This window comes from Entelurus aequoreus, linkage group LG06 (assembly GCF_033978785.1).
Source record: "Entelurus aequoreus isolate RoL-2023_Sb linkage group LG06, RoL_Eaeq_v1.1, whole genome shotgun sequence".
NCBI lineage: Eukaryota > Metazoa > Chordata > Actinopteri > Syngnathiformes > Syngnathidae > Entelurus > Entelurus aequoreus.
In genome coordinates this window covers 62340352-62356674 of record NC_084736.1, presented here as the reverse complement: position 1 = coordinate 62356674, position 16323 = coordinate 62340352, and the positions used below count along the sequence as shown (strand labels likewise).

The 16323-nt window shown below is 37.8% G+C and overlaps 1 protein-coding gene across 1 annotated transcript in view; it reads left to right on the top strand.

Annotated features, from left to right (window-relative positions):
• Positions 1-1137: 1137 nt before the first annotated feature.
• The window catches only part of aebp1b (AE binding protein 1b), a 27557-nt gene continuing 12371 nt past the window's right edge, over positions 1138-16323 (top strand). The window contains exons 1-7 of the mRNA XM_062051169.1: positions 1138-1535; positions 3844-4017; positions 4097-4183; positions 4808-5323; positions 10273-10350; positions 10813-10878; positions 11030-11110. Of these exons, the coding sequence (XP_061907153.1) occupies positions 1343-1535; positions 3844-4017; positions 4097-4183; positions 4808-5323; positions 10273-10350; positions 10813-10878; positions 11030-11110 (1195 nt within the window). The 5' untranslated portion in view covers positions 1138-1342. The remainder of the gene's footprint in view (positions 1536-3843; positions 4018-4096; positions 4184-4807; positions 5324-10272; positions 10351-10812; positions 10879-11029; positions 11111-16323) is intronic.

Here is a 16323-nt window from a genome sequence, read left to right as displayed (position 1 = left end):
AAAACATGAGTAAAACAATTCTATCTCGAAAAACTAGTCATTTTCTGCCGTACAAACCAGGCCAAAACCAACTTGTCATCTGTCACCAACACGCATAGCACTAAACCACTGGTGCGTTTATGGCCACACAAAAAGTCGGACAACTCAAACACCACACAAAGTTACGCTATGACTCCTCAGTCATACGTGTGCTTATTTTACTGTCATTTATTATTAATGTTAATTTATTTATATTAGTCATGGAATGCTGTTACACACACTATGTTGAAGTATTACTATTATTATTAATTATTATTATTATTATTATTATTATTTATCTTACGGTATATATCAAAAATAATATTGAGCAAAATTTAATTGAAATATTGTCGATGTGGCCCTCCAGCAGTGCTCGGGTAGCTCATGCGGCCCCCGGTAAAAATTAATTGCCCACCCCTGCTCTAACATCATAAAATGTATACCCGCTTCCCAACCTACGAGAACACACACACACACACACACACACACACACACACACACACACACACACACACACACACACACACACACACACACACACACACACACACACACACACAAAAAACATATAACTCAAATCAAATAGGGCAAAACCAAATATCCACTGCAGTGGACGGTGGCTCTCAGGAAGCTATTCCTCCATTTTAACCTCCAAAGCGGAGTGAATGACCGTGGAGAGTGGAGGAGTTAGTCGAGTGGGAGGATGAGGTTCTAAAGAAAACAAGACGTTCTGAAAGTTAAGAATGTTGTCTTCTTCTAACATATGTGTAGCGCTGCATTACCTCATATTGCTTCTAAAAAAAGAATGTGTGCCTGTTTTCATCTGCTCTGATGTTTGCTGCTTTATAGTTTTTATTAACACACCCTTCTTGGCAGCCCCCCCCCTCGCCTGTCTGCAGTGGAATTCAATGACCCCTGAGTCACTCCTCTCCGCTGGGTGACTCTTATCCATGGTTGAATCCAACAAGAACTTCATCCTAAAAATGCAGTCATATCCCCCCCACCCCACCCAACGCCGCACCTGTCGTGACTCGTCGTCCAGGTGACTCCTGCGGTCAATCGCTGGTTTTCCAGCTGACCAGAGCTGCAGTTAGGAACCGAAGCGTCTCATTTGCTTTAACTGTCTCCCTCACTCGTGTCTCTGCTTTAGCCAGCCCCCTTCCCTAGACCCCACTCCCACTCCCACTCCAGCTCCGTCTAGCCCAGTCTGAGCCTGGCTGACACTTGGGGCTCCTCTGCTGGATCACCCAGGACCAAAAGCTTCAATATACAACTTATAATAAATAACCAGTGATTGGAGGAGGTCCAAAGCGCAGTAAAAAAAATGAGGAGTCAGACGGTCCTCGTGTCTGCGGCTCTGCTGGCCCTGTGCTGCCTGCTGACCCCTAAGCGAGGGGAAAGCGCCGGGGGGATCGTTTCCCTCTTGCAGGGCGAAGGAGACAAGCAAGAAGGGGATCTGGTTAAGGATGAGCCTCAAGGTGAGGTAGACCGAGCCGGTGAGACCACAGCAGAGGCCGGTAAGTAACTTGAAATGTGCGTATCTAATCCAGCAGATGGCACTGTTCTTCTCAATACACATTTTATATTGAATACAGAGTAGTGACTGTATTGTAAAATGACTAGTCTGTTTCTCGTAGGCGGGGCCGGCATATGTTTTTGTACTACGAATTGAGCTCTCTCCAAAAATATGATTGGATAAGGAAAAACTATCCAGACAACTCAACAGCCCTACAAAGAGTATTAAAAAAAACCTGTCATTCAGTTTTAATGTCTGATAGAGATAGGCAGCAAATTCCATACTTTCATAGTCCCCAACCGGCTATCAATTCACGTAAAATCAAAAAAGTGCCATATTTTGATACCTTTTTTGCAAGTGATGCCACATTCGGGTGTAGACTTGGCGGGCAAACAATCACTCAAGCAGCACTCATCGCAGACTCCCTCGGACTGCCTCTAGGTAATGTGGCAAACAAAGCATGTATTTTTGCTGGAAAACACTCAAAACGTACAGTAAGACTTTTAAAAATGTGCGCGCTCGATGCTAATTTACATTGGAGTTGCCATAGACCTGTGGTTCTTAACCTGGGTTCGATCGAACCCTAGGGGTTCGGTGAGTCGGCCTCAGGGGTTCGGCGGAGGTCAAAACACACTCGACTCATCGTGTAAATACAAACTTCTCCCTATCGGCGTATTACGGATACGGCAACATTTGACTGATTTGCAGGTGTGTAATTTGTTGTGAGTTTATGCACTGTGTTGGTTTTGTTGTTTAAACAAGGTGATGTTCATGCATGGTTCATTTTATGCACCAGTAAAAAAAAACATGGTAACACTTTAGTATGGGGAACATATTCACCATTAATTAGTTCCTTATTAACATGCAAATTAGTAACATATTGGCTCTTAACTAGTCATTATTAAGTACTTATTAATGCCTTATTCGGCATGGCCTTATTATAACCCTAACCCTCTAACCCTGACCCTAACCCTCTAACCCTAACCCTAACCAAATAACTCTAAATTAAGTCTTTATTACTAAGAATATGTTCTCCTAGTGTCCAAATAACTCTAAATTAAGTCTTTGTTACTTAGAATATGTTCCCCATACTAAAGTGTTACCAAAAACATATAACCAGTGAAAAACATTTTATTTTTCACTAAAGGGTTCGGTGAATGCGCATATGAAACTGGTGGGGTTCGGTACCTCCAACAAGGTTAAGAACCACTGCCATAGACAATTAGCGATTTTATATGGCGATTTAAACACCTCCAAATTTGGTAGTGAAAGCTACAACTCAGATGCACGTTACAATCTGGTGTAATAACTACAATACATACACTATAAACACTTTTTAGGGTGCAACAAAAGACTGGATTCAGCTTAACGGCAAGTACTTCTGGCAAGTCAACACATCGTAGCCTATATACTACTGCCATCTATTGTCTTGGAATTTCAACTGCATGCAAAGTCTACAATATAATGCTTGCAAATGAGATTCGGAAGTACAAGAAATCCAGATATAACAACTGGACAGGACATTTATTATCAGCTCACTGTTGAATTCTTAATTTAAAACAATTGATTTTATTATTAAACAAATTGATAAACACATGGACACACGGTACGGAAAATTGGGACCATTAAGTACCGGTATCGATTCCCAGGTGCCAGGAATTGGTACCCATTCCTAGTGTCTGATACTTTGGTAATGGTAAACATTGGGGAAAATAAGTGCTGAAGTTGTCCAAGAGAAGAAGACTATCCTGAAGATTTAGAAGTTTTAACAATGATAGTTTAAATACCCAAAGTGAAGGACGGAAGAAGAGAGGAAGAAATGTCAGCCATATGTAATACATCAGTGCCAAGTACCTGCTTGATGCATCCCGCTAATGGCTGTACCTTTCATCGGGGAAGATGTCACGGGTAGGTTTCTTGTAAAACTGGAGGGATTTAAGTTATTAAAAAAACAGTGCGCTTCATGGAAACTGGTTTCCATGGAACAGTCTAAAAACTGCATCCAGCCACCAAAGGAAATAGTGATGAAGCTAAACAAAGTTGTCTGGACATCATCCCTGTGAAAGTTCTATTTTAACAATGTTGAAAAGAAAGAAGGACACAAATAAAGATGCTTGAACAGGACTATTAGGCTGTTTGATTGGTAACAATGTTGGCCAGTTTAATCTCTGCAGAGGACATTTCTGTTTTTGCATACAGTGACAGAGTTATTTTTACTCAAACTGTGTAACTTTGACAAAAGAAATAGACCAAATATAAATGTCCAATTGAGTGGACGCTGGTTCTCAGGAGGATATTCATATGTTCAGGTCATTTAAGCAGAGTCAAGAGAGCACCACAGGAGGGAAAAAAGAAGAAAAAGGACAAGAAAAAGAACAAAGAGCCTAAAGACCCTCGTGCCACAAAGAGGCCCAAAAGTGACAAGAAGGGGCGGAAGAAGGACAGACAAACAACAACCACAACGCTTCCACCCACCACAACAGGTGAGGCTACAGGAGTCAAGTTTGTATTGGAAGTGTGTAAAAGTCAAGGTTGTTGACTTTGGGTCTCTACTGCCTTCAGTGCTCCCAACAGAACCGCCAACAGAACCGCCCACAGAGCCGCCCACAGAGCCTGAGACTTACACAGACTACGCTTACCCCGACATTGGTAAGTTGCCACCATCTAAGATGTAATCATCGATAACCTGCTTATACTATATCCTTGTTTGAACTGACAATACTATTGAGGATGTGTGAAGCACAACTAATGAGTACACTTAAGGCATTCAATCGATCACAACTGGATTGTTCAGTTTGTCTTGGAAGACGTATCGCCTCTCATGGCGCAGGCTTCATCAGACCGTGCTCATAGACTTAGATTGGTCAGATCTAACAGTCCAGTTGCAATTGATTGAATTCCCTGAGAATACAGTGACCAGGATGAATGAGAACATCCATAGACAACTAATAAAGTACAGTGGTGCATTAACAGATGAGTTTTGGTCAATCTGTGACAAAGCTCGTAACTTAAAATACTCGTATCTCAAATAAATTCTCCGATCAAAATTAATTGAATTTGTAACAAAGTCAACTGGTCCCTAGTAGCCATGAAAAAGGATAAGCAGTATAGAAAATAACTGGATATACTGTACATACTCTCCTGAAACATAGTAGTGGTTCTAGGTTTCTCAACTGTTTATACAGACAAAGTACTTTAGCAGGAACTCAAGAGTCACCACTAATGATCTTGTTTATGTTGTATAGACAAACCTCTCCATGTTTTTCATGTCAGATAACGATTACTGGCAACCAGATGAAGACTACTGGGAGGCTGATCCCACTCCATCAAAGCCAGAATCAGAGATCACAGACCCGCTGTACGACGACTGGAAGCCAGAAGAAGAAGATCCAGTCGCTTCGGTGACGGAAGATTATGATGTTGACTGGAACCCAGTAGAGAAGGAGCCATCACCTCCAGAAACAGATACTGATAAAGACTACTGGAAACCAGACGAAAAAGACCCATACAATCCAGTGACGGACACTGATGAAGAGTATTGGAAACCAGAAGAAAAAGATCCATACAATCCAGAGACAGACATTGATGAGGTTTGGAAACCGGAAGACAAAGACCCATACACTCCAGTGACAGACACAGAAGAAGATTGGAAACCGGAAGACAAAGATCCGTCTCTTCCAGATACGGATGACTATGACATCTACTGGAAAGAAGTGGAGCCAACGTCCTCTGCACCGACGGTTGATAAGAAGACTGCGACAGACGACGGTGATTACTGGGATTCCGCATGTATGTTACTGCTTTATTTCTTCTTGATTTGTCACAAATTATTTGATGATTGGACTTTGTGTGTGTGTGTGATGAGCAAGGTTGTCAAAATGGCGAAACACAGAACCTTATTAATAGGTTGTGACGAACAAAATTAAAAGGGCTGTCAAAGTTAAAGGAATAATAAGTCAATGAAAATTTCCTTTAATGATACTATTTTTTTTAAATCGCACGATTAATGTGTCCCATGTGACCATTAGTCCATACCGTAGCGGTGGTGGGAAAGCAGCGGTGTTCCAGCTGATGTTGAGTTACAGGAATGGTGAGTGCAGAAATGGACGAGGAAAAAGGTATATTGGTTGGCAAGTTTAGGTCGCTCTCTCCACAAGACCAAAATTATTTCCATCCACATCACTGTGAGTTATCACCGACCGGTCGGTGTTCCTGGCTGCTAGCAGAAGCAGTGTTGCCAAGTCTGAGGATCACAAGCAACTTGTTTCAAATTGCCCAGTCCCATGTTGGGTATTAACTTGAAATGTGATCAATCATATTTTGTCCAGTTAACTCATAATTAACCATGATTGGATAAGCGGAAAAAAATAGACGGATGGATGGATAATCATAAATATATATTTGTGTATCTTTAATAAGTGCACCTTATTAAAAATTACACTTATTAAAGATTAAAAAAAGAAAGAAAAACCTATATAGATTTTTTTAAATCTCTTTGCGATTTATCGTGATTAATTATGAGTTAACTATTGACAAAATGTGATTAATCGTGATTAAATATTGTAATTGTTTGACAGCCCTAATTTAAAAGCCATTGAACCTTTGCTACTTTGTAGTTATGAAAACAGGAACACCAAGTGTAAAGAAAGATGGGGTCTTCATTTCATATCCTCCTGAGAGTTAGAATCTTCTACGGTGGACATAAGTGTTTTTCATCATGGCTATTTGGGGGCCGAAATGCATAAGTCCAACAAAAGAGATAGACCAAAAACAAGAGTCCACTACAGAGAATGCTGGTTCTCAGGAGGTTATACTTAACTATTCGTGACTAATGAATGGGTCAGTGAACAAAACCAAGACGAATCACTAAGTGATTTTCAGTGTGTAAATGTAGCAGTCAAGACTAATATTTATTTTCAAATTTGGACCCAAAGCCTCAAAATCAGGTTGTGCTTCAGTTGTATGATTTATTTTAGTGTTTGTCTAAGTCCCTGACCCGTCAAACCTAACCCGCTAATAAATGGATATGAGCTTTTAATGTACGCTTGTAAACCAAACCCCCACTGGCTTTCAAACTATTTGCACTCAACATCTTGTACATGCATGTCTACGTTGAGGACCAGTGAAAAGTTAACCCTTCAGGAGATGAATGTGAGAAAATGTCACACACATCCATCATCCTGTACCTTGGGCTTCAAACTTGTGAAGCACAGGAACCTAATTTTGGAACATAAACTTGAGTCACACAATCTTTACTAAATAAGCAGTACAATGATGCAACTTACAAACCAGTAAAGAAGTCAACTGAAAAGTGAGAATTAAATATTATGAAAGAAAAGTATTTTTTTTCCTGAGAACCAGCGTCCTCTGAAGTTGAGTTTTGCTTAAACAACCCAGCTCCTCCCACAAAAATTGCAACTAATGCCCACCGCAAAAGATGCTGGTTCCCAGGAGGATGTCATTACTGTAACTATCAGTATTGTTCAACTACCGTATTTTTCGGAGTATAAGTCAATCCGGAGTATAAACTGCACCGGCCGAAAATGCATAATAAAGAAGGAAAAAAATATAAGTCGCACTGGAGTATAAGTCGCATTTGTTGGGGAAATTTATTTGATAAAACCCAACACCGAGAATAGACATTTGAAAGGCAATATAAAATAAATAAAGAATAGTGAACAACAGGCTGAATAAGTGTACGTTATATGAGGCATAAATAACCAACTGAGAACGTGCCTGGTATGTTAACGTAACATATTATGGTAAGAGTCATTCGAATAACTATAACATATAGAACATGCTATACGTTTACCAAACAACCTGTCACTCCTAATCGCTAAATCCCATGAAATCTTAAACGTCTAGTCTCTTACGTGAATGAGATAAATAATATTATTTGATATTTTACGGTAATGTGTTAATAATTTCACCCATAAGTCGCTCCTGAGTATAAGTCGCACCCCCGGCCAAACTATGAAAAAAACTGCGATTAACAGTCCGAAAAATACGGTAATCCACTTTTTAAGGATTCAATTAAGAAGTTATACCAGTGCACATGAGACACGAGAAATGTAGTACCCCAGGTCCTGGATTTAGACAAGAAGGATATTATGTACATTAGGGCTATTTAATTGGCGGCCCGAGGGTCAAACATATGGCTCCCAAAACAATTTGGTTGAATATCACTGGTGTAGGCTGTAAATAGCATAGGTTAATAGTAGAGATGTTCGATAATACCGGACTGCCGATATTATTGGCCGATAAATGCTTTAAAATGTAATATCGGAAATTATCGGTATCGGTTTCAAAAAGTAAAATGCATGACTTTTTAAAACGCCGCTGTACAGAGTGGTACACGGACGTAGGGAGAAGTACAGAGTAGATGCGTCTCCCAGTTATACTTGCCAACCCTCCCGATTTTCCCGGGAGACTCCCGAATTTCAGTGCCCCTCCCGAAAATCTCCCGGGGCAACCATTCTCCCGAATTTCTCCCGATTTCCACCCAGACAACAATATTGGGGGCGTGCCTTAAAGGCACTGCCTTTGCGTGCCGGCCCAATCACATAATATCTACGGCTTTTAACACACACAAGTGAATGCAATTCATACTTGGTCAACAGCCATACAGGTCACACTGAGGGCGGCCGTATAAACAACTTTAGCACTGTTACAAATTTGTGCCACACTGTGAACCCACACCAAACAAGAATGACAAACACATTTCGGGAGAACATCCGCACCGTAACACAACATAAACACAACAGAACAAATACCCAGAACCCCTTGCAGCACTAACTCTTCCGGGACGCTACAATATACAGTGTAAAGCAATTATAACGGTGTCTGTTAAAGTAATTAATATGTACAGTATATAGCTTGTATTTCGTCACATGACTTTTTCTCGGACGTGAAAAAGAGTGGTGGTCTCTCTGAGTACGCAAAGGGCCTAGATTTTCTTGCAAAAAGCCGATACGAGCAAAAATTTAAAAAAAAACAACTATGCAATGGAAAAGATCCCTATGCTTTATTAAAAAAGATATTTACCGAGTGATATCAAGGATTATCCGTCGGTGGAGCTCCCAGACGCGTCGAACTATGTTGTGCTCAAACGTCATTCCACACGACAAAACAGATGGAAACTTGGAAAAGCATGGAGGCCTACAACTTTCTTTGAGTGTGGCTGACACAAGGAAATTGGTATCAAGATTCTCCCGGATAAAAATGCATCGTTTTTGCTCGGGTAAGGTTGTATGTCATGATTCAACTTTGCGTCTTGCGAGGACGAGTCGATGCAAACAAACTACAGTACGACGACGAGCACCGGACAGCTGACACCCGGGACTGCATATCCATTTAACAAAGTAACAATTACTGAATCATCAGCATATTTGGTTTTGTTATCATATGGACTCGGACACATTTGTGTACAAAATAAACACGAGGGGAGACGTAGAAGTAGCTTTCTTGAGGAAGTATTATTTACCCTGACTTTCTGGTTTCTGTTTGGTAAAAAATATAATACAAACAATATCAAGATAATACTTCAATAGAAAATATTAAACCAGTAATATATATTACAAATATATCAAACAAACCTTTAACGAAGTGGTCACTGCAAACTTGTGTATTCTTTGACTCTGCTACCTTGTACTGGAGTGTATGCTACTTTTCTCATCGTCTTTTGTCAAATCTTGCACTTTGCCACCCTTCTTGATATCCTCTCGAGGAACGTTGATCCTTTTTGCGATTTCACAGTTCGTACAGCCGAAAACAACGTACCGTATTTTTCGGACTATGAGTCGCAGTTTTTTTCATAGTTTGGCCGGGGGTGCGACTTACACTCAGGAGCGACTTATATGTGAAATTATTAACACATTACCGTAAAATATCAAATAATATTATTTAGCTCATTCACGTAAGAGACTAGACGTATAAGATTTCATGGGATTTAGCGATTAGGAGTGACAGATTGTTTGGTAAACGTATAGCATGTTCTATATGTTATAGTTATTTGAATGACTCTTACCATAATATGTTACGTTAACATACCAGGCACGTTCTCAGTTGGTTATTTATGCGTCATATAACGTACACTTATTCAGCCTGTTGTTCACTATTCTTTATTTATTTTAAATTGCCTTTCAAATGTCTATTCTTGGTGTTGGGTTTTATCAAATAAATTTCCCCCAAAAATGCGACTTATATATGTTTTTTTCCTTCTTTATCATGCATTTTCGGCCGGTGCGACTTATACTCCGGAGCGACTTATACTCCGAAAAATACGGTAAGCATTTTTCTTCGAGAAAGGCTAAATGGCGCCGAGTACCCATTGAGACCAAAGGCTTGCTTGACCACCACGCATATTTAATAAGCCGGATATGAGCCAGACTTGACGTCATGTAAATCCAAGCAATTCCTTTTAAACCTATTTTTAAAAAGTTTAAAGATAAACCACCCTCCATCCAGTGGATTTGTGTGTTTTGCCTAACAGGGCAAATGTATTTTCCAAAATAGACCAAAAAAAATGGTGTCCACGGCAGATGACGTTGGATATGCCAAATATGCTGACAGTTTTCTTTGGATATGAGCAAAGTGATATTAGGAAGTGGTTTAGAGATTAGTAGGCAACCATTCACTCCATTCCACTACAATTCGACATAAGAATGATAACTCTGCTCATGTTGTGTAAGAGCTTTTTGGATTTGATTAATTCCTGATCTAATCTTTTCTTGCTGCAGTTGAGGTGCCAGAAAAAGTTCCATTTCCAGATGGCGAAGAAGAAGTCAACCCTGAAATCGAAGTAGAAACTCTAACAGGTAAGGACTGTCCCTCAAACTTGTCAAAGGTCATTTATCAACTTTATAAGTACATGCACGAGGAGGGATATCTCCGGACTGTCTACGCAGATGTATACCCAATTCCTCCATCTGTGCTGCAAAGATGAGAGCATGTGAGAAATAATGACTAATTCAGCACACGGGAATAACATTATAGTCTGTCCTACTTTCCAGACAAAGAGGGGGTGGGTGCATGCTTCACAGCACAAACTTTCCATGGTGGTGGGGGTTTTTTTTAAATTTATAAGACTGTGGTCAGATTGAAACTTTGTTATCATTCCTGCAAAACGAAATGGAAGACTGAACTCTGAAGTGGCTTGGTTGGAGTAACATCGCTTCAAATCGAGAACGGTTGTTGTGGTTGCAGGCTTACACCATCTCGTAAAACACTGCAGAATAAACTACAAACGCCATGTCTATCGCTTGAATGTTTTTACGTAGAAGAGCCTACAAGCAGTCCACCCTATGAGGAGACGTGGTATGACGAGTACGATGAGTACGGAATGAGTGAGTGAACACACGCGCACTTTCCATGAGTTTCCAAGTGTTTCGCAGGAAAGGTTTAAATTGTGTCACCCTTCCTTTACGGTTTGTGACTCTTAATGGCATAAAAAGCTGTGCAAAGCCTAATTATCCTCCATGTTCTTATTGTCTGCAGGGAGAAAAGGTGATACTGATGACAAATGGATGGAGAAAGAAAGAGAGCGGGCACAAAAAGAAAGAGAGAGGGAAGAGAAGGGTAAGCCAGCCAAACTGGGAATTTTTCTTTCTCCATCTTTTTAAAAAAAAAAAAATCATTATATATTGCCCTGTGACGACGTGACGTACAATACAGCATGCTTGCCAGACTGAAAGTGGCCTGCGACCTAAGTGCAAAAGTAATACCAGATAACAGCGTGTTCCCTCCCACTGGATCGCATTTCTCTCATAAGAGAAGACAGATGTGATTTCCCGCTATGCAAATGTGCCCCATAACGCTAAAAAGTCTTCCTCACACGTTTGCCACGTGTGACCGGAGAGCTCGAGGCTTTGCAGGTGGTTAAACTGGCTTTTGATTACTCAGCGAGTTTAGCTCATTTAAGTAAAATGGCAGCAGGAGGACCGAAAAAGTGCATAGATTTGCATCCACATACCATGTGTGTGTAAATGCATTAGTATTTACACCAGGCCTGGGCAATTATTTTGACTCAGGGGCCAAATTTAGAGGAATATCTATTTTTAGGAACACTAATACAAAACCTCACAATAATGTCTGATTGAATGCTAAAAACGTTATGACAGACCGCCTTAAAAAACGGAATGGAATTTTGAATTTTACTATGAACGATAAAACACTGAATATTTACCAAATATGAACGTCGACATATTTTACAATCAAGCGAAATGCAACAAAAATGCAACAAACACAACGTAATATGAACGCGAAGTGTAAAAAAAAAAACCACAAAAATGCATCAAACACAACGTAATATGAACGCGAAGTGTAAAAAAAAACACCTATAATCTGATACATCACTAAGCTTTAGAACAGGGGTCCCGGTCCCCAAACTACGGCCCGCAAGCCGGATACGGCCCCCCAGCGTACAAAATCCGGCCCGTGGGAAGTCCCAAGTTTTTAAAAAAAATAAATAAAATAAAAAAGTTAATTTTTTATTTTTTTAAAAATTTGTCCTTACTAGTCCTTTTTCTACCGTCTCCTAGCCACTCAGGCAAATCATATTGTCTAAAAATGCATTTTACCATCGATAACATGACATGCAGCAAGTGCGCTCTTTAAGTCAATTAGTGTGCGAGGAATATATATGTATGAATACATATATATATACATACATATATATATATATATATATATATATATATATATATATATATATATATATATATATATATATATATATATATATATATATATATATATACACACACACATATACATATATACACATATATATATATATATATATACATATATATATATATATATATATATATATATATAGATATATATATACACACACACACACACACATTTAGACACATATACATATATACACATATACATATATATATATATATATATATATATATATATATATATATATATATATACACATATACATATATATATATACATATATACACATATACATATATATACATGGACATATACATATACATGTATATACACACACATATATACACATTTACATATACATATATAATATATAACATAACAAATATAATGACAATAAAGTCCATTCTATTCTATATACACACACACATTTACATATAATATATATACATATATACATATATACACATATATACATATATATATATACATATATATATACACATGTACATACTTATACATGTATATACACACACATATATATACACATTTAAATATACATATATAATATATAACATAACAAATATAATGACAATAAAGTCCATTCTATTCTATTCTATATACACACACACATTTACATATAATATATATATATATATATATATATATATATATATATATATATATATATATATATATATATATATATATATATATATATATATATTTATATATATATATAGCGCGGCCCCCAGCCAAATTGTTTTACCCCAATGCGGCCCCGGAGTCAAAAAGTTTGGCAACCCCTGCTTTAGAACTTTGTTGTAAAAATCTGCCCCTGACACCCGCATTTTAGGCTGGCCGCTCTGGAAACACTCTGTGGAAACGCTCCCCACCCACACTGCTTGGTGCCTCGTCTGAGCTGCTCTGACTTAGATTACCATAGTAACTGAATAGATTACCATAATAACTAAATAGATTACCATAGTAACTAGTATATCATGCAAAAGCGCAGATTCCAACCATTGAAATACTTTGTATAGTTCAAGACTTACGGTCATTAGAAAACATCACTGCACATCATAATGGTAGCTAGTACTATCTATCTATCTACAGTTTCCATTTTAAAGAGCTAAAAACATTTTGGGAGAATGTCCGGCTAGCCAGATTGAAAAGCTTAACGGGCCACATGTGGCCCCCGGGCCTTAATTTGCCCAGTTCTGATTTACACTGATATTTATTTTCTTAAAAGGCCAAACCATTCCCAAACTGATTGTTATTTTTTTAGTATTTTTGTATACATGTAATTCTAGGGTTGGGCATCGAGTATCAATGGGAACTGGGTTTTACATCCCTGAACCATCCCAATTTTCAAACCTATTTTCGATGCTCAGTCCGCCGACTACAAGGATTAGCTGCCACAGAGCAGCCAACTGTATTTTCACATATCATGTGGAGCCGCTCCCCAAAGTGAAAATGTCTCCATTACGGTAAATCAACTACATTTCTTACGAGTATTATTATCACTGGAGGACACACAGAGCAAGGGCAAGTAGAAGCAGGCGAGCTAATTGCTAAGCTACACTGCAAAAAGTCAGTGTTCAAAAACAAGAAAAAAAAATACAAAAAAATTAGGGGTATTTTATTTGAACTAAGCAAAATTATCTGCCAATAGAACAAGAAAATTTGGCTTGTCAAGACTTTCCAAAACAAGTAGAATTAGCTAACCTCAATGAACCCCAAAATACCTTAAAATAAGTATATTCTCACTAATAACAACTGTACTACTATATGAGTACGTATTTTTTCTATTGTTTCATTGAAAATAAAACAGCAAAGTCCATTTGGCTGTCATCTGTTTTAATATGAGACACGATTGTGTCAAAGTCATGATTTTTTTTTTTTTTCACATGCTTGAAATAAGAAATTATCACTTTAAAAAAAGTAGTTTTATACCTGTGAGTGTTGATGACACAGCTTTGCAACAGTTGATATTCTAGTTTTAAGCATATTTTACTCAATATAGGTCATAAAATCTCAGCAAAAAGCTGTAATATCTTACTGAGATCATTTAGGACCAAAACCCTTAAAACAAGTAAAACACTAACATTAAATCCGCTTATTGAGAAGAATGATCTTGTCAGACAAAAAATAAGCAAATATCACCCTTAATTGAGATATTTAATCTTACTTAGATTTCAGTTTTTGCAGTGTAGCTGCTAAACTAGCTTGAAACACAATAAATAAGTGCTGAGTAAAGTTTAAGTGGAGATTGAAAGTAAGCAACTATTAACAGGAAATTAACAAGTAGATTAATAAGAGTCTGGAAAGAGGATTATGTAACAACAACTGTTGGGCTGCTTTGTTGCGGTTTAGCGGCCACTGCCAAGCACTTGTTAGGGAAAAAGGGATTGATCCATAAATCGGTAGTGTTATACTATGAGTATATGAACAGTATATGATCAATACTAGAGTGATTAGATCAATATATATGTTTTGTTAGTGTTTAGAAACTCAGGGAATAGTTCCCAGTACACAGGATGACCTTGAGGGCAAAAACCAAAGGATTTAAAAGAGTATTAGATAGTACTGGTTTAATGTAACTTAGATATTGGGTTTTCACTATGTAAAGCGCTTTGAGTCACTAGAGAAAAGCGCTATATAAATATAATTCACTTCACTTCACTATTTTTTGATTGTGTTTAGCTATAGAGAAAAAAAACTTGTGAAAATATTGAGTTGAAATTGTGATGTCTAAAGCAAATAGAATGAAGAAATACAGTTAATAAATGTGATCTGTATGGCCGATTTCACTCATAGATGATTGGTATTATCTGATTGGAAACATCCCTACTTCTAACATGTAAACAACAGGATATGTGTTAATATTTTTCTAATGAGGTTTTCAAAAATAAAGTGAAACCTTTATAGAAGCTTACTCCTGTGGAAAGAAACTTAATGACGTGTATATTCAAGTTTAAAGGATTAATATGTATACAGTGCATTTGGAAAGTATCCACGGTGCTTCGTTTTTTCCCACATTTTCTCATGTTACAGCCTTATTCCAAAGTTCAATAAATTCCCTTTTGTCATCAAAATTCTACAGACTATATTTATATCCACAATAACAAAAAGGAATGGGCAAAACAGCCCAAAGATAGGTGTGCCAAGCTTGTGGCATCGAGGCTGTAACTGCTGCTGAAGGTGTATCAACAAAGTATTGAGCAAAGGCTGTGTATACTTATGTACATGTGATTTTTTTACTTTTAATAAATTTGATAAATAAAATAAAAAATCACATTGTCATTATGGGATTGTGTGGAGAATTTTGAGGATGAAAATGAATTTATTCCATTTTGGAATATTAAGTTGTGAATACTTTGCGGCTGCACTGTATACTGGTTGAAAATAGCCCTGTGAGAAATTCATAGTAAATGTTTTAATCTGCCTCTTAAAATCTGAACCAAGATTTTTTGGGAAAAATGAAATTCAAATGATGCCCATCCTTATCTGAATCTATTATTGATGCATTTTCATTCAATAAATTGTAATTGTTCTGCAGTGCAGAGCCGCGTGGATGAAACTCAACTTTCCATTGCGGACATCATGTCATTCTTCTTTAAAACCGCATCAGAGTGAATCAACAACGCCTCTTCTTGTTACAGCCAAGTCGTGCAAGTCTTCCACAAACAATTTCACACAAAGCATCAATTCTCAAAGAGGGCTGTTTGCAACCTAACACGGATGCCTCCAGGGGACTAACTTTCCAATGTAGTTTAAGCATTACATCCAACCTTACTACTTTCAGTTCATAATGACATTGTGCGCATTAGTTTTGTAATGATAGCGACTTAAATCTTTAGCTATCATTGAATGTACAGTCGTGGTCAAAAGCTTACATACACTTGTAAAGAACAGTGGCTATCTTGAGTTTCCAATAATTTCTACAACTCTTATTTTTTTGTGATAGAGAACATACTTGTTTGTCACAAAAAAACATTCATGAAGTTTGGTTCTTTTATGAATTTCTTATGGGTCTACTGAAAATGTGACCAAATCTGCTGGGTCAAAAGTATACATACAGCAATGTTAATATTTGG